The sequence below is a fragment of the Centropristis striata genome, chromosome 2, assembly GCF_030273125.1.
Source record: "Centropristis striata isolate RG_2023a ecotype Rhode Island chromosome 2, C.striata_1.0, whole genome shotgun sequence".
NCBI classification, from domain to species: Eukaryota; Metazoa; Chordata; class Actinopteri; order Perciformes; family Serranidae; genus Centropristis; species Centropristis striata.
Genome location: NC_081518.1, coordinates 6,874,129 through 6,898,536, shown reverse-complemented (window position 1 = coordinate 6,898,536; position 24,408 = coordinate 6,874,129). Strand labels below are relative to the sequence as shown.

Genomic DNA, 24,408 nt, shown 5'->3' with positions numbered 1-24,408 from the left:
TACCTGAGGAGAATTATAAAAAGGAAACAGTAGTGAAAGGTGAATCAAAGGTGGAGTATGGTGCATCAGTGACAAACTGGAAACAGCTCCCATAGGACATTGGGATATATGGACATTTTCTGGTTTTACAGTATCAATCTCTTATTTAAGTAAAACTAGTTTGGGTTTAATGGCTCAAAATTAACAAGTACACTCCTTTAAATTCTATTAAAACTAACCTGGCTCCCTGTGTTCCCTATAGACTGTCGCTTAATTAATTGGATCGTTAGATTAAATGTGCCTAAATGTGAACATCAACTACTATAAATGACAGCTAATGGAAGCATGGCAGATTTGTTAATTGGGTGTAATGTTTTACACTTTTTACCACTTTTTATCACTCATATTGGCACATTTTGTAATGACAACTATAAACCACTGTTAGTGCACTGCTGCCCCCAAAAACTCCTAAGTAGGGCCCCTTCTAGCCCCGTTACAGATGGATACCATGAGTTAGGACTGTCAGCTAATGACCTGTAATGCCTGGTTCACACTACAAGTGACAATAAACGGCCTGATCTCTATAAACAGATTCTGCATGTAAATGTGGAATCTGTAGGCAATGGGACCATATTTTGGTGTTGGACGTATTTGTTGTTGTCGGAGTAGAATTAAGGGGCTTTGGTTAGAATGAAATCTTCGAATCAATCATCAGACAATTTAGCTTTTTATTAGCTAACGTAGCTAAACTTGTGAAACAATGTGATTATAGAAATTGCCTCTTAACTCCAACCCCGTTCTCATGTCTGAAATTGCTTATCAGACTGTAAACAATGACCAGTGCATGGAGGAGGAAGTCTAGGCCTGGATGTCCACAGGCTTCACTGGAACCAGGGCAGGAATTTCACAAGGGCCATGGCCCATTAGCCGCGAGCTAACATTAGCTAACAGTTAAAGTTAAATAACACTAAACTGTAGCGTTCTTGCCTCACAGCAAGAGGATCACCGGTTTGACTCCCGCCTGCGGCTCTTCTGTGTGGTGTTTGCATGTTCTCCCTGTGTCATGTTTTCACTGGGTACTCCAGCTTCCTCCCACAGTCCAAAAACATGCACTTAGGTTTAATTGGTGACTCTAAATTGCCCGTAGGATTGAATGACAGCATGATTGTCTGTCTCTATGTGTCTCGCCCAATGTCAACTGGGATACGCTCCAGCCCCCGTGACCTGATTGCGGATAAGCAGTTAAGGATAATGAATGAATGTCGCTAAACGCATGCAGCTTTCAAAATAAACTGGATTTACAAGAAAAATTTAAAAAATAAGATGCCTTAAGTAAAATATACGTTCTCCTTTAAAATAATTCTTAAAATATGCAATGATTAAGATTAGTGTATATGATGGAATAGTGGAATTAGAATCTGTGGGACGCCACCAAATTTGGGCTAATATGGAAAAACACTTCTCCGGGGGTGGGGAGGTGCAGCTATTTTTCCACAATGGCTGGCTGCTCCATGTCCTAGTGGAAAGCATGTTGACAGCTATTAAAAATGACACAGTATAGGATAACAAAGATTCTATAATACAGTATCTCTTGACTGTGAAAAATGCTGTCAGGTGTTTGCTCTCATTTAGCTCTCAAAGTGCATGAGATTGAGGCATTTTACTTTACAAGGAGATGTTTCTTTACCTGCTTACAGATTCGACTGAGACTCCAATCTTCCTCAGAAGCGTCATTACTAGTCCTTAAATTGAATTCATTATGAATGTGGACTTAAAATCATTGTTTTATTTTATGGCCTTGGTGCCCTGGCTTTTGGCCTTTGTGCCCTCAAACATTGACAACACAAAAGGCCAAGTGGCCTTGGAACCCAAAAAATATTAGTCCTTTCCCCCCAGAGGCTAAATCAATAATGTTATTTTTGCAGGTGTGGCAGTACCCTAACTTTCACACACACATATATATTTGATGTACTGAGCCGGCATATTGCTTCAATTTGATGCTTCATAGTCTGTTTACATGTTGCTTACTCAGGCATATGTGTGCATGGTGTTATTTTCAAGTTTTTTGATAAATGATTTAGGGGCCTAAAAGGGGCTCATTTGCCTGAGTCTTGAATCACCACTTCTTTTACCCACCTTTTTTAAATCGTCACACTGTTAAAATAATCGCCTAAGTAATTTTTGGTCAAAATTGTTTTTTTGCCAGCCACCTATGGTAAAATCACCTACATCCTCAGTTGATCAGATCATGTGATTTTACCCCTTTAAGATGATCACTTCTTTGACAATTTGCCACATTCATAGGCATCAGATAATAACCCAGCAAAGAAGAGCTAGAGGGAGATTGTTTAGTTATAAGTTTAGTTTATCAGTGTTTTATTGTTGACACTAATATTGGTAACACTTTACTCTAAGATGTCTACATAAGAGTGACATGAGTGTGTCATAAACATGACATGGGATGTGTCATGAACATTAATGACACTTTGAAGTAACATTAATGCTCATGATACTTGTCATGTCATGTTTCTGACAGGCTTTTGTGACTCTTATGTAGACACCTTCAAAATAAAGTGTTAACATATCTTGCTTAAGTCACAAAGGCATGTTCAAAAAATTGCCTAAGCATTTATTTCTCTTAAGTTACATAATTTACACACAGTGTGATTACTATGCCAATAGCCATCCTTTGTTACATCCTATTTGAGTGAAATGATCAATAAATGTCATATGTTACAATTTTGGTGAAGTTTTTTGTGTTTCCTGCAAAACTTAGTTAGGCGATTATTTTAACAGTGTGACGACATTCAATGTATTTAGCCGGCTTATTGCTTCAATTTGATGCTTCATAGTCTGTTTACATGTTGCTTACTCAGGCATGTGTGTGCATGGTGTTATTTTTTTTGATAAATGGTTTAAGGGCCTAAAAGGGGCTCATTGGCCTCAGTCTTGAATCACCACTTCTTTTTACCCACCTTTTTTAAAAATGAAATATAACAAAAAAAAACTCTCCTCCTGGATGCTGCTCCTGGATGTGGGGAAAAAGTTTCAGTCCTTGAGGGCAAAAAAAAAGAAGTTCCTTCCTGCAGTCTTGTGTGGGGCGGGATCCTTGTGCAGGCTCCCCGCCTCTGTTTACAGTTTTTCCCCTCCAGGATCCTGATACGTGGCTGGTGGGAGAGCCGTAGTGGCGGACAGTTAACGTGACTCTGAGCTGCAGCTAGCGGGTCCCAGCTCCTCTGCTCCAGTCTGGGAGTCTGGTGGAAGTCAGCGGCGGAAGCCTGTCTTCACCAAGCCGGCCTGGATGGCAGGGACACACTGGTGCAAAGACTGTCGAAACCACAAGGTATTTACACATAAAATGTCGCATTTTTGTCGCATTTTGATGTTTTCAGGCCCCTAACGTTAGCGCAAACTTACTCCAACTGACGCTAGTTTTGCCAGTTAGGACCGTTAGTGTTGGTTTGCAGTGATTGCGTGTCGCAGCTAATCGCTTTAGCAACAGTGAGCGTCTGTATGTTTACCAGCTAACGTTAGCCTGCTAACTTTTATTCACATAGTTCACTATGTCGTTGTCAAAAGCACCGTTGTAGCATCATTGGTTATCAGCTTAGCACCTCGGTGGTTTAACTCTCTGTGACGTTATATTTTATTATCTGTATTAAATGTTAACGGTTGTGAGTTAACCCTCCCAAGCATGACTTCTTCATCACATACAGACTAGAAAACAAAACAGCGAAAAAAGACACAAAATGACCACAAAAAAACCACAGAAGAAGACACAAAATGACTAAAAAAGACACAAAATGACCACAAAAAAAAACCACAGAGGAAGACACAAAATGACTAAAAAGACACAAAATGACCACACAAAAAAACCACAGAAGAAGACACAAAATGACTAAAAAAGACACAAAATGACCAAAAAAACACAGAAGACACAAAATGATTAAAAAATACACAAAATGACAAATTGTTACACTAAAACACACAACACACAAATAAAATACAGTCACACTACAAGAAAAACAGAGTTGGATGACAGGATCACACACAATCACAAGATCCCATTTATGTTGATTTTTCTTTGTATCTTTTTGGTACAAAATGTTGATCCAGTGAGTCAGAAAAACAATCAATTATTATTAGGTCATATAGGTGAGGTTGTGCTAAAAAAAATACCAACATGGCATTTAAACATTTTATAAGTGCTGTATACAGGCAGGATGAAAAGGATTCAAAAAAGTCCTGCTAACTCCCAGACAGCAAAATGATGAGCAGCAGATGCTTTCAGGCACCAATATAACACCTGTCCTTTCATTATGTTGCAACCTTCATAATGCAAAAGATGGATTAGGAGTTGCAGGAAGGTTTGCACTGCTTAAACTTTTCACTGCTCCCCTTAATGATGCATGGCCAGATATCCACAGGCAGCTGCCAAAGGGAAGCAAACATTGGAGTCTGCTGTTTATGGACTTTTCTCTCCCTGGCACAACTTCACTTTTAACACAACACCATCAACCAAAACTGCAAACAAGCTGATTCCAGCTTTTTATTTATTACAAAGATTTGCTGTTTGTTTGATATTAAACTATATTTGCAGCGGTGGAATGTAACAAAGTACATTTACTGAAAGACTGTACTTAAGTAAAGTACACATACTTTACAATCATACTTGAGTATATCCATTTTATGGTAAATGGAGTGCACTTATATAGCGATTTTATCCAAAGCGCTTTACACACACATTCAATAAATGAACATTGTGAATGAATTCCCAATGGTGGCGGAGGCTACCAGGGCACACTGGTGCCACCTGCCACCATTGGGAATTCATTCACACACTGATGAAAGCAGCATCAGGAGCAATTTGGGGTCCAGTATCTTGCTCAAGGATACTTCGACATATAGGCTGCCACGGTCAGGGATCGAACCACCAATCTTCCGGTTAGTAGGCAACCACTCTACCAACTGAACCGTGTTACTTTATACTTCTACTCCTCTACATTTTGAGGCAAATATTGTCCTTTTTCCTCCACTACATTTAGTTGCCAGCTTTAGTTACTTTTCAGGTCAATATTTAACATGAAAAACATAATTCATTTAAAGTAATTATACTTTTTGTTTAATTAAACCACATAACAGTATATTACATAGTAAAATGAGCCCTATCCCTGACAAATTAAAATGCTGCTTACATAAATGCATTAATAATAATAATCTGGTGGGGAAATTCAGCATCAGTACTTTTACTTTTCAAACTTTAAGTGCATTTAGATGCTGATACTTTTGTACTCCTTTTACTGAAGTAAAGGATCTGAATACTTTTTCTACCACTGCATACATGCTCAGGTTTCAGTCAGAATGAACAAACAATTTTATGAAATCCTGAGGCTTTAGGGAACTATATCAAGATTTTCTGGTTATTTTTTACGAGCGTTGCCAGATGGGAAATGTTAAACTATCAGAGTGATTTAACAGATCTTTCTGACGCACCTACAAATCTACCCACACATTTTCTTTTTTTCTTTTTTAAGTAATTCGACACAGTTGTAAGTTATGTTCATCATAGCCTACATAAGGTGCTCAAAGTTCTGATGACAGAGGACACAGAAAAAAATGTAATCAGGACTTGTCCACCAAAATCGCTAACTTTACCTCACTGTTGTGTATTAAATGTAAGTGAATGTATTGAAATGCACAGTGGAAAGTTTAGAGGCCACAAACAATGTTTCTGAGGGCTGCTGTCAGACCACAGGCTGCACTTTGAGCAACTATGACCTACACCAAACATGATTGGCTGTAAAGATATGTGAGAAGAGATGCTTAAACACAGATGTCAGATCGATATTTTGCTTTTTTCGTTAAAACGAGGCTGGTCAGACTCAAAACAAACCACATGTAAGCATCTCAAAATCTTGTACAATTTGGCACTTGTGGCATCATGGATCATACAAAGTGCTAAGGGCAAAATTATTGTACAAATATGATCATCATCATCATACATCTGGCAACGCTGAGTTTCAGCCTTAAGTGCTTGTTTAAAATGTTAATCCATGTTGGAGAAGGTGTAGGAGTGATCTGTTTGACTGAAAATGTGCTCCTCTTGCAGCATTACTGGTTGCAAGTGTTTTTTGGACCGTGGGACGGATGAAAGGCGGAAGCTGTAGGAAGCCCAGCTGGGCTGTAGCTGCTCTGTTTATCCCGATTACCCTGCTGATGCTGACCTCCAGGGCGGCATCAAGCAGCCACAAGATGACACAAACATCTATGGCTCATGCAACAGCCACGGCTACAGGACAAGGCCCCGGCCTGACAGATGACCTCCCAGGCCTCCGGGCTGTAGCAGACTTCTTATCCAGCGAACAAGCTCATGTGTGGCTCTTGTCCCTGGTGGGCTCCGTTGCTGTCGGCCTCAGTGGGATTTTCCCCCTCCTTGTCATTCCCATTGAGGCTGGAGCAGCCCTCAAAACAGAAGGTAAGAGATGACAACATGTAACCTGCCAGAAAATTACTCACAACACTGTGCTCTCACAAGATTTTGCTTTTGGCAATAATGATAACAGAACATAAACAGTTTTGTCATCCATCAATGATGCATCATAATATCTGTTTAACTGAAGAGGAAAGATGCCTTTTAATATAATATTTCTAAGCCGGAATCAATCATGCACTCTATGTGCATTGTGAAGCTTTTGCTTCATAAAACTATTATTATTTCAGCATTAGAATTAGGCAACATGAACACAATTGAAATTTTAACTAGATATAAACTAACAAAAGACCCCAGTGTTGAAAGCAGAAGAGTTAAGAGTTCAAATTGCTGCAGTAAAAAGAAGGAAATATTTCTGCCTCATTAACCCATTACCTATTTGCGTAAAATTCCAGCTGTTCAGTGGCTCCGTAGTAAACCTCAGCTCTCCTCACCCCATAACAAGAAAAAAGAACCCCAGTGGGTTCAACGAGTCATTCTGGGTCTTTGTCAGCGTGTCCTTGACTCAGCAGCAACTTCTTCATGGTTTAAAAATGCAGATGATGTGGAACCTTAAAGATGCCGTGAAATAAGCACTTAAACTTCCTGAAAAACTGCAGCTTCCTGGAAAACTGAACATCTTCGGTGCATGTTTTCCATTGCATGTTTTTCTGCATGAACAAGCCTTAAAGTATGAATGAGACTGAAGGCTCTGAGAGCAGGCTGCCTGGTAAAGTGATGGAACTTTACAAGAAAACCTTTAGCTAAAACACATTATTTTCTTCTTCTGTTAAATGACAGAATCAGTCGCAAGAGCTGTGTGTTAAACTGAATATGAAAAATGTCAGACTGACAGTTAAAAGGTCACCAGGTTTCACAAGTCTGGGAAAAAATATATTTTAAAATAGCAAGTTTCTGTGTCATCAAAATCGTTAGGGTTCATTGTAGGATAGTTGTCTGGTCTAAATTTTTTGCTAATCTATGTGGTAAACCATTTGCTGCATATGTGAAAACTTTCCCATGTTGGTCCTATTGGATGAAAAGGAAAAAATGTAATAGAATTCCATCAAACAGTTGATGTTATTTTAGTCTGAGCTGAAGTGGTGGACTGACCAGTATTGCCATCCAACAGAAACTGTAGCAGACAGTAATGTGCACTGATTATGTCCAGTGCAAATATTGTATTTTCCCTTTTAACTAGTCCACGTCAATGGCAGTTTCATTCGGTTGATTTTTGTTCCGTAACTAGTGCGGGAACACAAATTACATTTCAATCCACCTATTAAAAAAAAAAAAATCCTGATCGAAACGCTTGAATAACCAGGCCTATGCTACTGTAGGTCAGTCTGCCTGCAGCCTTTTGAATGGCCACACCCACAGGAACGTGGCATTCCAGATGTATTTTAGGCCGTGGGCTTTTCAAGTGCAAGTCCTGACCGGAGGTTAGTCATTACTGAGGAAACTCCTAAAGCATAAACATTTTCTGTGGAGCACATGAGTAACCTCTGTGTATATTAGCAGCCTGAGCCAGAGACACTTTGTGTGTGTGTGTGTGTGTGTGTGTGTGTGTGTGTGTGTGTGTGTGTGTGTGTGTGTGTGTGTGTGTGTGTGTGTGTGTGGGTGTGTGGGTGCGTGGGTGGGGGTGTGTGTGGGGGTGTGTGTGAGAGAGAGAGTGAGAACTGGCCTAAAGTCAGTGACAAAAGAGAATCAAACTATGCAAAGTATGGACGAGTGCATTGTGTGATGGCCACAAACGAAACCAAAACTGTTAACAAAACCGGTCCATGGGGACTAGGGAGGAAGAGAAAAGAGAGGTTAGAGATGAAAGTATTTAAATAGGCCGAGGCTCAGTTTACTCAGGTGCTGCAGTTTCCTGACAGTCTTCCCCACTCTGCCCCTCCTCCTGAACCAGAAAGACAAACCAGCCGGACAAGAGCAGTCAGAGAGGGAAGGATGGCATAATCATAATGTACGTTTCTTTATTAAACACACTATAAAGTGAGAATCACCAAATAGTGGATCGAAGTCTGGGCCAAGACCAAGTGACGCTTCTGTCCAGACCTTTGACCAATTTCTGATCAACTAAAAATAATCCTCATGGAGTATACTTTTCTCTATGTGCATTGTGAAGCTTTTGCTTCATAAAACTATTATTAATTTCAGCATTAAAATTAGGTAACATGAACACAAATGTCACTATGTAAATTTTGACCAGATATAAACTAACAAAAGACTCCATTGTTGAAAGCAGAAGAGTTAAGAGTTCAAATTGCTGCAGTAAAAAGAAGGAAATATTTCTGCCTTATTAACCTATTACCTATTTGTGTAAAATTCCAGCTGTTCAGTGGCAGTCAGAAAGGGAAGAATGGCATAGTCATGATGTATGGTTCTTTATTAAACACACTATAAAGTGAGAATCACCAAATGGTGGATCCAAAGTGACGCTTCTATCCAGACCTTTGACCAATTTCTGATAAACTAATAATAATCCTCATGGAGCATTCTTTTCCAGCAAGCGCAGCTGTAGACCTCAGGCACAGTTAATCCATTTCATTAGGAAAAAGCTTCACTCAATTGAGCCAATCGAATCCATTGTTTACAGTGGATAGACAGTTCGCTAAAGAGAACAACAGCTTTAGAGGGATGACAGCATGGAGCATGAAGCAACCGACCCTGCCACGTTCTGCCTTCAGACTGTGTTTGACACTGTTTCCCCTGGTCTCACCAAAGTGTTACCAGGCACCTTGACCATGTTTGGATCGACTTAACAGCTGTGAGTCAGCCTTCTCTGCTATGAACATTAATAAAACCGTTCAGGCTCACTAATGAACACCTACACATTTGCATGAGAACGGCACAACTCCATTCAAGCCAATATTAAAAGCACTGGCAGCAGTCGCAGGCCCATTCGTCTCATTGAGATAAGAAAATAGAAACAAATAAAAATGTATATAAATAATAAATAGAATAGGCTAAAGCTCTGTTTGCATTTTTCCCCCAAAAGAGACTATTTAATGTATGCAGAAGATTCTTGCTTTTTACTTGAAATGTAAACCTTAAGATCATTGTGCTATTTGATTTTGAGTGGGACCAGTTTTTTCTCCAAATAAATGTTTTGAAGACCAAATAAATGTTTATTGAATTGCAGAAGACCTGCACCTTGCTACAAACTTAAATTTGATGCAGATCCAGGTGAAATATATTTTTAAAAAAGCAAATCAATGATCAAATCAAAGATGCAAAATTTTAATGTGACACAACACTGATTAAAATGTTTTATTCTTCTTTTACTGAATCTGTCCTTTCTTTTTCTACAATTTTCTGGTTTGGCAATCTTGTTCTTAAGAATATGTAAAATGGTAAAAGTTTAAAGATTACTGGTGCTTTCCCTGATGATAATCAAAATCTTTTATAAAGTGAGTCATTTCATAGGTGTCAACTGTGCTTTTGGACCCTTAGCATCCTTTATTTGTTCCAGATGCTTCCATTAGGATGGAGCTTTAGCCTCCCTGAAGGTAGCACTGACGGATACAGATTTTCTTTTGTTCTATCCTTTTAAAGAAATGATAATTTCAAACATCATTGCGTCTTCTTTTTTTATGAATCATGGTGACAGTGAAGGGGATATGAATCATATGCTGTGTTGACGTGTTGTTTGTATTTGCTCCTTGGGGTTTTTAATTGATACACACAGTGGCAGGCTATAGGAGGCAATTTAGTCATAATGAGGCTTGGACTCATGCTGGGAGCAATTTTAGTTACTGGACCTCTTTCAATTTGAATTAAATACTCCTGCTGTACAGTAATAGCCACCTGTTTTTCTCTTCTCTCTTGCTCTGTGTTTTCTCAGCTGGTGGCCAGAAGCTGAAGCAGCTCTTGAGCTTTGCTATTGGTGGTCTCCTTGGTGATGTATTCCTTCACCTGCTCCCTGAGGCGTGGGCGCTTTCTGACTCTTCAGGTGGGTTTCCTTACCACAAATACCACCTTGTATTTGAAGTTTTTATTTCATTCTTTTTCTTTTTAGATATTTTTAGCAGAAATGTGCTAATATTCAACTTTATTCTTCCATTGCTTTGCCTGACTTGTATTCAGTGCACTTAATTTGGGAGCAGTGGTTCTTCAAATAGGATATACATTTATAATATGTACTTATTTTGTAATGGGATTGCATACATTTATGTTTATTTAATGCAACCTTTGGTTTTTGATGTCATAAATGGTATTGTTGGTGGCACTTAACCATGTTGTAGCTGTAGGTTTCACATTTGCTCACTCAGTCTTATGTATAATCTCCCTGCTTTCATCCTAGTTGGTAAACACAACCACTACATGACCCAGGGCTTATGGGTAATCGGCGGCCTGTTGGCGTTCCTCATCCTGGAGAAGATGTTTCCGGACCAAGACGGCAACGAGGACCCCGCTTCAGATCCAGACCTGAATTCCAACTCTGCTGTAAGTGCAGCTTCAGCTGAAATGTTTTTAAAAAGAATATGCTCAAAGGAGTCTCAGTGCACACAGACGTGTCAATACAAGCCTTCACATAATTTAGTTTTAGGTATGCTCGGTCTGTTAGGGCTTGATCTGCATCAGTGTTCTGGTGACTGTAGCATCAGATGCCCTACTGTCCAACCTGTATCAGTGATCTCCTCTAACAGGGAAGAGTTTAAAGGAATAGTCAACATGTCGAGAGCTGGATGAGAAAATGAATTATACTCTCGGGTCTTGTCACTGTGAGGTTATTAGGCAGCCACTGGAGACATTACTGTATTCCAGCATATGACTCCCCGTAAAAAAAAAAAAAGAGTTGTTTAACACACGTTTTTTGTGCAGATTAAACGAATGAAAGATTAACATTTTTAGTTAGTAAGATTTCATGGTACAAGTTCTTTTGTTACCCTTGAACAGAGTCAGACTAGTTGGCCAGGTCCAGGCCTTTGAATCTGCCCACTCTAATGAGTTTAATGATTCATCTTATATCACGGGATGAAACAGTGAAGGCGTGTTGTGTTTTATTGCTCAGAGCGTTTAAACAACAGTAATATTTGCTGTATCTGCCATGTGGTGAGCCATGACTTGAGGGCACATTCAGGTGAATTTTCCCAGTCTAAACTAGCCTTTTACATCTTCTTTATATGTGTAATTATGAAATGGTTTTTTTTTATCTGTAAGCAAACTAAACCATATGACACATTGTGTCTACTGTGTACTGGGTTGAAACAGTTCATATGTAAGATTTAATTACTGGTTTAACTGTCAAAATGACATCAAATGGTGCTTTTTTGGTTTAAAAAGCAAAAGTTCAATGTTCGGGCGATGTTACAACAAAGGTGTGTTGTATTTTATTGCTCAGAGCGTTTAAACAACAGAATGTTTGCTGTAGCTGCCATGTGGGGAGCCATGACTTGAGGGCACATTCAGGTGAATTTTCCCAGTCAGGAACACATTTTTACATTTACTCTGAAACCACGTGAATGCTGCATTAAAATGACATTAGATTGATAGAGACTTTGTTTAGGGAAGTTTGACTCCCCCAACTTCCTTTTAGTTTAAAGGAACTTAACCATTCATTTAACATCTTCTTCATATGTGTAATTATGAAATAGATTTTTTATCTGTGAGCAAACTAGACCATATGACATATTGTGTGTACTGTGTACTGGGTTGAAACAGTTCATATGTAATATTTAATTACTGTTTTAACTGTCAAAATGACATCAAATGGTGCTTTTGGTTTAAAAAGCAAAAGTTCGATGTTCGGTCATTGTTACAAAAATGGTGTGTTGTATTTTATTGCTCAGAGCGTTTAACCCATTTAGCCCTAAAACTCCTGGAAAAAATACCTGTAAAACCTCTGGGCGATTTTAAAATAAACCCTGAAGTTTTTCTGGAAATTCAACTGAAGTGTCAACGCCTACTAAATAATAGATTTTTCAGCCTCTGTAGCAGATAGAAATGAAATTCATAAAACAGTATTTCAGAGCTTATAGCTGTTATATCTGAGCTCCCTCCGCTATAGTCGTCTTCCACCATGATTTCAAAGTTCTGGAAAAGTCCCATGTTGCATTGCGACACTCCCACATGTATTTTCTGATGCATTTCATAGGCCGAAGAGAGAGACCGAAAATAGGTGGAAAAAACTACAGATACTACAAAACGATGTATCCGCTTTCTCGGCTTTAATGGTAGAATAACACAACAGCGCCCCGGTTTTAATGGTAGAAATGCGGTAATGCTTTCCCGCCTTAAATGGGTTAAACAACAGTAATGTTTGCTGTATCTGCCATGTGAGGAGCCATGACTTGAGGGCACATTCAGGTGAATTTTCCCAGTCAGGAACACATTTTTACATTTATTCTGAAACCACATGAATACTGCATTAAAATGACATTAGATTGATATAGACTTTGTTTAGGGAAGTTTGACTCCCCCAACTTCCTTTTAGTTTACAGCATCTAAACCATTAATTTAACCATTCATTTCATGTGTGATTATGAAATGGATGTTTATCTGTGAGCGAACTGAACCATATGACATATTATGTCTACTGTGTACTGTACTGGGTTGAAACAGCTGTTCGTACTTATTGCTTAATGTCAAAATGAGATGATTGCCCTAATAAGCAACAAATTTGAAGTTTATTGTTTTTTAATGATGTTGTGATTAATGTAATTTGACTCTGTGAGATTGACAAGCACTTCTTTTTAACACACAGCTTCTTTGTAGACAGTGAGTGGCTGCTTGCAGTATGTTTGTAAAGGCCGTCTCATCCTCCCTCTTGTCTTTGTATTGCCAGTGAGGGAGAAGATTGGAATCCACGGCTCAGCTCCTCCACTAGCGTCTATTTATAGTGCCGGGGTAAAGCAGCTGCTTTAGCCATTTCAGTGTCCACAGGAGAGCACTCAGCTTATAGACAGAGGCAACAATAGAGCATGACAGCGTGTGAGAGAGGAGACAGAGAGGTTATAAGGATTCTTTCCTTTACAATGCTGTGTGTTTAGGCAAATCCTACCAAAATGCGAAAGGGCTGTAAAATGCCGAACTTCTTGAATTGGGTCATCAGTGCTTGTGGTGGATGAATCATGTGTGTGTGTGGACAGCTACGAGGCTTGATATAAACTGCAAAGACGAGATTCAACCACTTTCTTATTTTATTTTTTTCTTCAGTTCTTTATTAATGAGAGAAATACAGAAATGTAGGATATAAACAAGGCATACAAAGAAAAATGTCAGTTACAGTAACTGTAGATTAAAATATACATATACAAATAAAATAATATAATAATGCACATAGGGTATAAAGTGCTTACTTTTTACTATTCTGGGATTTCTGATAATAAGCTTTTAAAGTGTAGCAGAGTTCGTTCACATTTCTTATTTGACATCAATTCTAAAGTCTCTATATAAAATGTAAATTCTATTGTAAAAACATTAAAGTTAGGAAGAGATTTGGAAAACTAAGATTTGTTATAAAGCATACTGTTTTTCTGTTGGATTCAAATTTTGAGATAATATCTTTAGGTTCAAATATGATGTGCTGTCCAGTCATATAGAGTATTAATTTTTCCATATCCCTCCAAAATATAGATGACAATGGGCAAACATAAAATAAATGTGAAGTTATCTCTCACTATCTTATTTTTAGGTCCTTTTTAAATTAGGTCTATTGCAGTGACGATGTAGCTCCAATCTGTTTTACAGCAGGAGGAGATTGATGGCCCTAAAAAATCATCACGCTTTATTACTTCCTGTTAATTCAATCATAGACATGGAGCAAACATTTCCTTGACGCAACCAGAAGACAGCAGGCTAATTCCCTCTTACTTAATTTGACTATCAGTCTAAATGGCAACGTAAGTGGTTTCTGAATGAGGGAACAGGGAAGTTAGACTGTTCTCGGAAAACATAGCCTGAAATGAATCGGCCTCTTTATATTCATCATATAAACATGTTGAGCGGTGTGGGAGTTTAAAGGTCATCTGTTATGTCTGGAAAATGAAGCAAAAGTACAAATGGCTGCTTATTACTGAATATGTAGGAAGTTAGAAAAATAATCAGGACTTTCTTCGAACAGCTGTTCAACTGGCAGGAGGTAAAAGCCTCTGACACACAGTGGGAGCAACAGTAAAATGCATGTTTATTGCACTGTTGAATCCAGGCTACCATTAACTTACTGTTTTTAGTAAGACTGGTGTTCGTGGCCAATGTGGTTTCCTCGGGAAAGACAAGCCCTTACAAGGTAATGGCACATTACTGATGGGAAATGTGAAGATGAAGGTTATTTTTATAAAAAAAAATGTATCTTGTATAATTTAAAATGTATTTTGAAAGGGGAAAAAGAGTGTTATGAGGCACAAACATGTTCCATTTTTGCATTTTTCTCCACAGTTGCAGTCTAATTCAGCGTTCAGTGGAAAGGCAGTGGCATCACTCAGAACTGTGCACCATGCTCAGTCATGGAAATCCTCCAAGCAGCAGAGTCTGCAGGAAAGATCAGAGAAAATCAAGGTAATTCTGACAACCAAAACATTTCCCAGTTAACAAAAAAGGCACACAGAACTGCTTTTTTTATTTTTTATTTTTTTTTTAAGAAAAAGACACCTGGGGGTAAACGCTCGACATGGATTGCTTATGTAAGAGATGGATTTTTTTGCCTCTTCGTTCCTCCAAACTGATTCATGTAGTTTAGTTAAAAGCAGCTAAGTTGGCTCAATGAAACCAAAAAGATACATTTATTAGCTGTTTAAAATTGTACAATACATCCTACTCTTCAAACATGCTCTATACAACATGACAATGCTTTTATTGCTGAGGGTCTTTTCCTTTAGACTGTGACCCCTTTATGTTCTCAGGAAGTCTATTTTAAGCCTTTTTTTATTTTTCTAATCTAATTGTTTTTAGACTAGCACAACCCGAGGAGCTCACAACATTACATCATTATCTCTCTATGAATATATATCTCCAGACAGACAGCATGGAGGGGATTAAAGGGGTGGTGTGTAGTCATTGAAGTGGAGTTGTATAAGTTACTTGGGTGATTCTCATGAACATGGTACAGCTCATAGCAAAAATCCAAAACATATTTTCTTTGACCCTTTATAACATATACAATCTAAAGTATTGAATGTGAAAAATGTAAGGTATTTTCTGACATTTTTAGAGACACTGAGCAAAATTCATTACCGTAACACAATTTTAAATAAAAAAAACAACGAAAGGTTTTTTTCTTTGGCATGCACTTAAATATGCTCAAGGGTAGCTGGTATCACCAAAATGTACTGTTCACAGACATAGCTTAGACTGGCTGCATGAGAATCACCCACTTATCCATAATCAGTGTATTACCTGCAGTAGATTGCGGTCTGCATGCCCCCAGCATGGGGAAGCAAACCGGAGTACTGACGCAGTAGCAGCAGTGTACTGCTGTGGACAGGGGCAGCAGCAAAATGTATTTCACCTGCTTAAAAAAAGGAGTCTTAAGAGCGCTCTATATTTAGAATATTTTGGCCACTTCAACCTGCTGTCAGAGAGCCCTTCTCGACAGGAAAAAGAAGCAGTCAAGCTCTCTTTAAAGCCACTCGACCCAATTGACAAAAACAGTAATTTGGAAAGTAACCTTGCCTGTCCTGAAAAAAAAAACCCATCCACCCATCAATTTTCTTTACCCACTCACTTGCAAAGGTCTGCAACCTGTCCATGAACACATTAGGTGAGAGGCGTGGTACAGCCTGCACAGTTCAACAGTTTAGGAACAGATCATTTACAGCCTTATTTGAGAGGGGTCAGACTTCAACACTGGGAGTTACATTAGCTGACTCCACAATATCTATATACAGGGTTCGTACGGGTGCTTGAAATCCTTGAAAATGCTTGAATTTAAATGTTGCATTTTCAAGGTTTAAAAAGTGCTTGGATTTTCAAATCAAATCAACTTTATTTATAGAGCCCTTTAAGACAGCGTTAGCTGATACAAAGTGCTGTACATGGCAGGTACAGACCAACAATAAAAACAGAGAACATGCAAAAACAACTAAAACAAAGCGAGTCTCATGCTGGGTACAAACCAGTAAATTAAAGTGGGTTTTAAAATGAATCTCACTTTTAAGATTAATCTTAATTTTAAGAACCACAAAGAACAGATAAAAACAAATAAAACAGAGCAATGGCTCATGTTGAGTTAAAAGCCAGTGAATAGATTCCTTTTGAAAGCGGACAGTGAGGGATAAAGTGCTTGTAAATGCTTGAAATTCTTATCGTATTTCTCTTGTAATCTGACTATATCCATCTATAGACTATAGATAATCACATGTTCAATGTAATAAATAATGAGTAGCCTATCTGAAATGAAGACCGTTCCTCCTAAAAGTGTAATACCATCGCTGTTGGTATGGTTAAGTGAAATCTCCCCCTTTTTAGTATGCAAGTACTCATTTAAAACATGCAATTTACAACAGATGTAACATACTGGAAAAGCTTGAAAGTTTACCTTGAAAGTCCTTGAAAAATGCTTGAATTTGACCACTGCTAAAGTGTAAGAACCCTGTATTTACAATCTATAGAAGCTTACATTTGGTGGTAAAATTCCTCAAATTTAAGCAGAATTGTATCTTGAAAGAGAATCTTATGACTGAGAAACAGTCATATACATCTCTGTTGAGCATACTTCTTATAGCTTTGACCAATCAGGGGTAATGTGACTAACAGCAGCGTTATGTTTCATGTGTCACAGACGAGTGGATACCTGAACCTACTGGCCAACTGCATTGACAACTTCACACATGGACTGGCAGTCGCAGGCAGTTTCCTGGTCAGCAAAAAGGTAAGAAGCTGTCATAATCTTGACACTAAAAAGACAGACAAACAGTTGTCTTGGAATCTTTATTTCCTATTAAAAGCTGTCACAAAAGACATGTTTTCATTAATGAATGAGAGCACTTACAGTTTTCCACCCTGTTCTACATTTAGAGTTCTATGTAGTTCATAAATTATGAAGTGGCTTTACTTTGTGTTGCTCAGACGCTTTGTCTAGATTTTTCTCTTGGGTGAAGATACAGTCTAGAATTTGAGTTTTTAAAGCCTGAAATTCAGACAGTACATTTCACAGAAAACAAAACCAGCAGTGAGGAAATTGCTTTGGTAGCAGAGTTTTGTGCACATTTCTTAACATCCTCTTTTAACAAATGAGGGGCTGCAGACCAAATTGGCATACAGTCATTATCTGAAAATTATTACTAATAAATATAATGCTTAAAATGACACGAGGCTGTCTGTTATGTCAGCATGTAAAACAATTCAGATACCGATAAATGTAGAACTTCAAGTAGCAGTCTTCATTGGTTGACTGAAATTGATTTTTACTTTTTCTTGATCAACAGCTAAGGGAACACAAAATTTACTTTATTTTTTAAAATAGATTTTATTGATTTTTATCAAAACAAAAATCTAAACAGCATACACGTGCTCTCTCTATTCACAAAGATATCACAACAGATAAAGATAAACCACCATTCAAACCAAAATGACTTCAAGTACCTCACGACTGACCTCACTCCAAAAAAAAAAAGTAAGAAAGGCAGCAATAAAAGAAAAGGGAGAAAAAAAAGGATTTTCAGTCACCCCCAGCTTTTGTATCGAAGTAAAATTAGATATTATACAAATACACAAGACAATAACAGGGTGGATGACATTAACCCTTTGGAGTCTGGGGCTATTTTGTTGGTTTTTGACTCTTTTTCATTCTGCCTGTATTTATCACATAAAAAATGTTTAAATGCCATGTTTAAATGGTATTGTTTTCAGGACAACCTCACCTTTATGACCTGATTATTATTTTTTTAATTTTGACTTACTGGATCAACATTTTCAACACAAAAAACACAAACAATTACAAAAACACACATAAAAAACACTTTTTTACAAAAACCACCCAAAAAATGACAAAAAAACAAAAAATTGACAAAAATCATACAAAAGAACAAGCACAAAATATTGCATTAAAATGCTGAATGCAAACTGCAACATTTGAAAAACCTGTAAAAAAGTACACTTGGTCGAGGTGTTTTTAACCTTTGCTGAAAAAGAGTTGATGCATTAAATTGGACATGGAAACTTCTAGAAAAAAAAGATTACTTTATTAATCTCACTATGGGGAAATTCAAGCTCTGCATTTAACCCATCCTTTTTTACACACAAGTGAACACACCATGCAAGAAGCAGTGGGCAGCAAATTACTGACCCCCGGCCAAAACTTTAGAGGGAAGCTGACAGCAGGGCTCCATGCTGCTTCCTTTTTACGTTGTGACGTCATGAAGAAGTCGTGCTCCGGTGCTTTCGTGGACTCCAGAGGGTTAATAAGAAATATAGACAGATAAAGAGTAAAATTAAATTTTATATACCTAAATAAATTAAATGAAACCATCAGTACAACAATATATATATATATTTATTTACTTAATTTATAATGTTAAAAAATGTATTGTTTAGTAAGGGGCTTGTAATTGTTGCAGCTGGGTTTAGCTGTGATTATTAGGCTACATTTGCTGTATATTTAGTTGTTTTTACTTCAGAGGTTGAGCGGTAAGCAGGAGAGCTGCAACAGGGCCAAAGAGGAGTGCTGTAATACCTAATGAAAGCAAAGGATAAAAATATATCAGGGGAGTTTGGACATATAACGCCTTCCTAGTGAGTACATTGTTTGGCAGCGTGTGCAGGTTGGCTGGCAGCGCAGCAGACCTGTTGTATCAGCAGTCCCACAGTGTTAAAAAAATGCACCTTAGTGGACATTCATTACAGGATACAACAAACTTCTTCAGTTTGAAACTTGTTATTGTTGCATTGTCTTACAGGCTTAAATAAAAAGGTGCACTTTTAACTGCAGCAGGATGTTTTAGCGTTGTTTCAGTAGGTTAGTGTATATTTGTATCTGTGGGACGGAGAGAGTCCAGCTGGAGAGACATAAGGCTAACAGCATGAACTATGGATCGGTGTGCCAGAGAGGAAGTTAACTAGATCTCTCAAACATACACATACAAGACATCTCACCGGTGTTTTCTGTTTACTCTAATGCGCATTTATCACAATGTGACTTTGCCACAATGAAATGTTGTATGAAAATAACCTTTAAATGCAGTGCAAGTTAAACATGAAGAAGTTAGAGCTCAGTTTGTCCTCCTCAATACCAGGTGAACATTTTAAACTTTTATTAGTCTTTTATTAGGAAAAAGCACTAAAGGATATCAGGATTTTGTACATTTGTGAATTTCCCCTCCTTAAAACCTTAAATGGAGCTGGTTATTGCTGGTAATAAATAAGTATTATGTGGCTTAAACCACAAACCACATTACATCATTTAGTCACATTTACATTGTTCTGGTCCCCCCTCTCTGATTTAAAGAACCTGGACAAAGGTTCATAGGGTTATTTATTCTTTTAAGAAAAAGTCTGTTTAGCTATTTAATATATATATATATATAATTTTATTTGGAAAAACAAGATAAAGCTCAATTTAACAAAAAAATTTTTTAAATGTTAATATATTTGTCTGAGCTTAGAGCTGTCTGATGTGCAGAGATTACCATGTAATACCTTTACAAAACTTGCCAACCTTTCACCTACATTTGATCTCCTGATCTGCATATCGCTCCTAACTTAATTCTGATTGTTTGGTCCAATCATGTTCTTTATATAGAACTGTATAAACTTTTACCATTTTCCCTCCAGACACATTTCCCTTTATGTAGTGTGATGTACGACTCTTTAGGCAGCTGTTAAACTTTGTACTTTGTCTTCCCTTTTTGCACTCTTCATTGTAAGCTGCACAAAAAGAACTCTGCACTTAACTAAGGTGCTCTCAAGGATAAATTTGTCATATTTTCCCTTTCACATATTTCTTTGCAAAGCAAGACAAAGCAGTGTTCATGTAACTTTTCTTGCAGGTCGGCTTTCTCACCACCTTTGCCATCCTGCTCCATGAAATCCCTCACGAGGTGAGATTACAGAATCCTTTGCTAATTTTTTATTCTAAATGTATCAGTTAAATGTTCAGATCATTTATTCGCTGTGGTTAATTTCATCATCTGCAGGTTGGAGACTTTGCCATTCTGCTGAGGGCCGGGTTCGACCGGTGGAGCGCCGCTCGCCTGCAGCTCTACACGGCTCTAGTCGGTGTCTTGGGAGCTTGCTTCGCTCTGTGTGCCCAGTCATCAAAGGGAACAGGTAAGACGCTCAGTAGACAATACACACAATAAAACCATTTTCTGTCCTTGGTCCGCTCCTTTTCTCGGTATACAACAACTCCCTTGGCTCCCTCATCCACTCGCATGGCTTCTCCTATCATAGCTATGCTGACGACACCCAGCTAATCTTCTCATTTCCCCAGTCTGAAACATCTCTGCATGTCTGGCCGACCTCTCCCAGTGGATGTCCTCGCACCACCTCAAACTCAACCTGGGAAAGACTGAGCTACTTTACCTCCCAGGGAAGGGCTCTGACCTCTGACCTCCACATCACTGTCCAGAACACAGTGGTTGTCTCCACAAAAACCGCCAAAAACCTTGGCATGACATGAAATGACATCATCGCCGCCACCACCAGATCTTGCAGATTCTTGCTGCATAACATCAGGAGAATCCGCCCGTTTCTCACTCAGAAGGCAGCTCAGGTCCTGGTCCAGGCGCTGGTCATCTCACGCCTGGACTACTGCAACTCCCTCATGGCAGGTCTGCCTGCCAAAGCCATCCGACCTCTGCAACTCATCCAGAATGCAGCTGCTCGGTTGGTCTTCAATCTTCCCAAATTTTCACACACAACACCCCTCCTCCGCTCCCTCCACTGGCTACCAGTGGCTGCGTGGATACGCTTCAAACCTCTAGCTCTGGCGTACTCTGCTGCTAACGGTTCAGGTCATGCTTACATAAAGGACCTTGTTAAACTCTACACCCCTGCCCGTCCTCTCCGCTCTGCATCAGCCAAACAGCTGGCGACTCCCACCCTGAGTGGGTCAACTCTCCTCAAAACCACTTCCAGACTTTTCTCTGTCTTGGCTCCCAAATGGTGGAACGAGCTCCCCACCGACATCAGGACCTCAGACAGCCTGGACATCTTCTGCCGCAGGCTGAAGACCTACCTCTTCCAACAATACCTCGGTTAAGTCATGGTCACCTAAAAAAAAAAATTTAAAAAAAATGCTCTTCTTCTTTTCTCTTCTTTTCTTCTTCAACATATAGCACTCCTGTACTTGATTCCTGTGGTCTGAGTCTAGTACCTTCAGGTTGAATGCACTTATTGTAAGTCAATTTGGACAAAAGCGTCAGCTAAATGACATGTAATGTAATGTAATTTAATGTAATTTTACAGCTGCCAGAATGACTGAAGTCTTTCCTACCATTTTTAGAAAGTGCCACTGTCTGGATACTGCCTTTCACCTCTGGAGGTTTCCTCTACATAGCCTTGGTGAACGTGGTGCCCGACCTGCTCCAAGAGTCCAGTGTGAGGTATGCATCCTTGTGCATGTTCACATTATAAAAACATGGCAAAAACTCCTTGAGACAGTGGTGACACTGACCACATCTACATAGACTTAGACTGCACTTTATTGATCCCTTTGGGATGACTCCCTCAAGGAAATTGAACTTCCAGTAGCATACAAATGCAATTAAGATAAACAATCGACAGTAAACATAAAACAATACACTATTAAAGTAAACAAGTGAAAAAAGATCAGATAAATAAATGTAGAGAACTGTATGGAGGATGGATATAGATAAATAAATATAGAGGAATGTGTTGCATTGTGTTTTGTACAGTGGATAAATGACCAAATAAGACTTAACTTGGCAGTTAAATAAAACTATTAACATTTCTTTTTTGAAATCATTCTTATTTTACAGCCTTTTTTCACACCTGCCTAAGACTTTTGCACAGTACTGTGTATATTATTGGACAATAATAAAATCTTGATAATGATTTTGGTTATTATCAAGAAAACCATGGAAAATGTCTAGATATTAGCTCTTAAATAAACTCTTATGAACTATTTTTGTTACCATAATATTTGTCCAAACCAGTGTACTTTTAGTTGTACCAGGCATTAAAATGAATAATAAAGTGAAGAAAACAAGGTTGGTCCAATAATCTTTTCCATGACTGTATATAGAGAGGGAGAAAAATAGTAGAAAATATCAAAATATACAGACTTTTAAAAAAGCTATTGTTGCACACTTAATTGGGGGTTTATTTTCAGTTTGCAGCAGTGTGCACGGCTGCATGTCAACTGGAATATTAGTTATTATTCTTTTTTCTGCCATGTAAACTGCTTAGTAGGAATATTGTCTTTTTTGGAGTAAGGGCAAAAAACAAGATATTTTGTGCATGTAAATGTGTCAGTGAAGGCTGGTGACAAACAAAACTTTGTGTCTAATTCTGTGGTGTGGGAATGGCCAGATGGCATCTTTCTTTTATATCCTTGAATCTGTCTGAATTTGTGCCCTCTGTGTCTTTTTTTTTACTTCACCAGGCAGTCCCTCCTGCAGATCGTGCTCATTTTCTGTGGCGTGGCTGTCATGGCTGTGCTCTCCGCCATTGTTGACTGAACATGGAGAACATGGAAACCCACCTCTCGCCTTAAAACCAAACACTAAAACTGAGCGTTCTCCACCAACCACCATATCTCTGGTACCTCTCAGTCATGGAACCATTTCATCACGTTACACTACGACAAATATCTGACAGAAGAACGGCACTTTATGGACGGATTACTGAAAGGAAGACCTTCTCGATCAGCTGACAGGACATTAATGTTGACACTTTAAAATGTGCCAAACATCAAGGGAAGTAAGAAGGTTTGTACTGTATGGATCTCTGTTACCAAACTGTCTTATATCGTCGATCAGACAATCATTGTTTTGCACATACATTTACACAGGTACACCTGACATACCAGCGCAACACAACAGGTATTATTGGACCTTTATCTTTAAAATGTGGTCAACCCTAAATCTTCCAAACATTGTACGTATTGTTACTGTTTCTGATGTAGCTGCTGCATATTTATTGAAAATTAGACGAGCAACATGTAGTTATTTCAGACATGCACCATCACCACTCCATTCATTTTGTGTTAAGAAATAAGTGCCAAAAAGTCAGGATGGTCTGTTCCACTCGTGTCAGGTCTACACCAAAGTACAGTTTGTCTCTGTTTTGTATTTTCCTCACACAGTACAGTGGATCTTTTGAACTCTGCTTAAATAAATAACTAAGATAAAGTTGAAACTAATTGAAGAAAAGCAGTGGTACTGTTTGTTGATATTCATTTTTGTCCCCCCAAATTGACATTTAAATAATGTTGGTTTTATAATCTGAAATATTTACAGTGTTTAGAGTTAGAAGATGTTCAGAACAGACCTTTGACTTCAGTGTGTGCAGTTTGAGTTGTTTTATTTATTAGCAGTGTTTTCTCTTTGAAATGTGCCTTGTTACAACAAAGAAACGCATCCAACAACAATAATTACAGTTTCTGACACTGTTTATTGAAAAAGATAAACTGGGAATCTATAATACTGATATTTTTGTTTTTTATTTTATACATAGATTTTTTTTTTTTTTACCATTACAAAGAACAGGTAACATCAAAGTGCCCTTACATTCTCTCTCGCAACAACAACAACAACAACAACAAAAATTAATTGTACAATTAGGGAATAAAATGAAAGAAAAATAATACATTTTTAAAAAGAGAAGGAAAAAACAGCCACCATCTATGTAACAAACAAAAAACTACTTTTTTTAAATATATATATACATATATATATATATATAGTATTGAAATATGCTAGGTCCCTGCTCTCACTCAATTCTTGGCATCAATATCAGCTTTTAGAATGGTAACCATGCAGGATGAGGACGCGTTCACACATATATACAAATGCAGGCGAGTGACCATCGCCTGCCGAGGCGATATGTGGGCA

The 24,408-nt window shown here is 38.2% G+C and overlaps 1 protein-coding gene across 1 annotated transcript; it reads left to right on the top strand.

Moving 5' to 3' along the window:
* The first annotated feature begins 3,171 nt into the window (after positions 1-3,171).
* Positions 3,172-23,727, top strand: slc39a13 (solute carrier family 39 member 13). The gene is made up of 10 exons (XM_059347333.1): positions 3,172-3,322; positions 6,089-6,454; positions 10,299-10,406; positions 10,758-10,900; positions 14,834-14,953; positions 17,175-17,264; positions 20,380-20,430; positions 20,527-20,659; positions 21,837-21,936; positions 22,959-23,727. Exons 2-10 carry the CDS (start codon positions 6,127-6,129, stop codon positions 23,032-23,034), a joined length of 1,149 nt encoding a protein of 382 aa, XP_059203316.1. The 5' UTR covers positions 3,172-3,322; positions 6,089-6,126; the 3' UTR covers positions 23,035-23,727.
* Positions 23,728-24,408: the final 681 nt, after the last annotated feature.

Bases quoted from the DNA above. Each gene is read 5' to 3' on its own strand.
- slc39a13 (XM_059347333.1), top strand. From the start codon at position 6,127: ATGAAAGGCGGAAGCTGTAGGAAGCCCAGCTGGGCTGTAGCTGCTCTG. The intron at 10,901-14,833 runs GTAAGTGCAGCT...TTTTCTCCACAG, and splicing joins ACCTGAATTCCAACTCTGCT to TTGCAGTCTAATTCAGCGTT. The intron at 14,954-17,174 runs GTAATTCTGACA...CATGTGTCACAG, and splicing joins AAAGATCAGAGAAAATCAAG to ACGAGTGGATACCTGAACCT.